The sequence below is a fragment of the Halyomorpha halys genome, unplaced genomic scaffold (genome assembly GCF_000696795.3).
Source record: "Halyomorpha halys isolate HHAL.00 unplaced genomic scaffold, Hhal_1.1 Scaffold781.1, whole genome shotgun sequence".
Classification (NCBI taxonomy): domain Eukaryota; kingdom Metazoa; phylum Arthropoda; class Insecta; order Hemiptera; family Pentatomidae; genus Halyomorpha; species Halyomorpha halys.
In genome coordinates this window covers 241547-243913 of record NW_027109068.1, presented here as the reverse complement: position 1 = coordinate 243913, position 2367 = coordinate 241547, and the positions used below count along the sequence as shown (strand labels likewise).

General features: G+C 28.5%; 1 protein-coding gene across 1 annotated transcript in view; it reads right to left on the bottom strand.

The window, feature by feature from the left end:
- Window positions 1-2104, bottom strand: part of LOC106686133 (uncharacterized) — an 11678-nt gene extending 9574 nt beyond the window's left edge. The window contains exon 1 of the mRNA XM_067047295.1: window positions 1916-2104. Coding sequence (XP_066903396.1) covers window positions 1916-2077 — 162 coding nt within the window. The 5' untranslated portion in view covers window positions 2078-2104. The remainder of the gene's footprint in view (window positions 1-1915) is intronic.
- Window positions 2105-2367: the final 263 nt, after the last annotated feature.

Sequence of the window (2367 nt, the reverse complement as noted above, 5' to 3'; positions counted from 1 at the left end):
TATACCTTCATATGAATATTAATATTTTATAAAATAGATTTAATTCACAAAAGATGATAAGAATACATACGTACATAAATTTTAAAATGTAATATTATTTTCTTTTCAATTTTTAAAATTTTATTTAAGTTTTTTATTCAGGATGTTTTTGCGACTGAAATACAAGTTTTAAGTTTGCCTGAGTTCAAATAAACAAGACTTATGTTAATTTCTGTGAACAGCCTCGTTCAAAAACGAACTGAAGTTACATATTAAGAGATCATACACCAACGTTTATATTTAAACCGACCAACCGAAAGTGTCACTTTAGAGAATTATTCTTACATTTTTTTTTAGGATTTTCTCAATAATGACTCCAACAATTTTGATTAAATTCCGTAAATTAATGCAAAATTAAGGGGTATTTAATACGAGAAAAGTCTTGTTCTCATTCATTCAAATAGTCTGACAGGGCTTAAATGACGAATTTTTTCATACATTTTTTCTCTAAAGTACCTTTATTTACGTTTATTGGAAATAAATAATCAGTCCTCTTTATTAGCAATAGTAAACAAAGGATAAATACAAAATATTACATAATTAGATAAATAAAAATAAAAATAGAGATAGGAGTTAGAATCGGAAAATCCGAGATCGCCCGATATCTTTCGATGGAGGTTTCGTATCTATTGTAAATCTTGTATTTTTGGAAGAGATCAAGATGATATTTGTTATTTTTACCTCAAGAAACCCTAAAATACTTTTCTATTTTTTTTTTTTGGTAAGTAAAATTGATACGTGAACCGCACAAGATTGTTTTGAGGATAAAAATATAGTGTCAAATTGACAGTAGTTTTTAATTACCCTTCTTCAATTCAATCAGCTCTCAAAAACAGCTTTTTCAAAAGCAGCTCTAGACTGGAGCTCTTGTTTATTTGATTGATAACTTTACTGGCAAAAAAATATGTACTTTTTAATTAGATGAGAATATTATTGATTTTAAAGTAATTTTTTTAGGAGGAGGGAGGATGGTTGAAGGAGTCTCAAAAAAAAATCCGCCCGAACCCAATCCGGTTTAGGTATGCTACTGTTTGTATTGAAATTAATTTTCTCTACAATTAATTGTTCTTGAGAGAGGAATTAATTTTATTTCGCAATACCATTTGACTTCTGATCACTAATTTATATTTTTATTTTTAAACACTTTCCCTCAGCCCGCAAAAACCATGTACCAAGTTCTAGGGAAAGTATTAATTGCAAAAAAGTTTTGCAAGTTACAAAAAAGTCTAAATTAATCCTCACTTAAGATAGTTAATGGATTCATCCTATCCACTGAAAGGCTCAAATATATGTTGGTTAATAAATTTAAATAACTACTTTACCAATATGGAAAAAAGAAAGGAAACTGCAACTCAACGCGCATTGCCATGTTTATTTATATGTTCTTCGTCAATCCTTATTACTTTCAACGACTTTATACGTTGCTTATTATTTTTTCTAAAATATTTTCCTTCCTAATGGTATATAATAAGTCGATATTACAACTCTTATTTCCGAAGATGTTTTCAAATTTTTCCATTCCTCTCCTTAAGTTAATTATCAAATCCTTTCACAGTTTATATTTATCTATTTTTCATTACATTAAAAAATGTGTGATAGGTAATTTTTCAAATAAATTAAATTAAAAATAATTCCATGGTATGGGTAAGTGAGTGCAAATCATTAAAATTTAAATTCACGACATAGTTTCAAATCTGTTTGCAAACAATATTAAAATTATCAGTATATGCGTGAATAGAAAATAATTTAAATTAATATCTTTGAGCATCTCTATTCCTTTCTAATATCTGAAATTCAGGTGTACTTTAGTTGATACATACACATACTCAAACGGACGGACTCACACAATAAACACACAGTTACTTGTGATGCATACCAATGTTTTAAACTGTATTTTGTTAGTTGCTTTGAACTCATTTCCCGGTTGGTCCAAGTTCACGTTAAATGAGAGATCATAGCTGACTGGTTGGAAGTAGTCAGGGATGTCAGCTGTTGCCAACCCAATGGTGGCCAGCACCCCTAACAACAGCCAGGACATTCTGAAAAAAAAATATTATATAATTTATTTATAATCAGAATTATAATTAAAATAATATAAGAGATAATAATCATCATTTGTACAGTATAATATCTGATCGATTTACGATTCCGAATTGAGGTCATTTCCAAATATAGCCTTCATCCTTAATCCTCCAGCTTCGAATTTCTACTCAGAATTCGGATTTCCGATGATTTATTAATTTTCTAATCTATTCATATCAAACAACAAGGAATCGAATTCCAGTTTCGTAATGAATATGTATAATGTAATACATCTATGTAAAAATT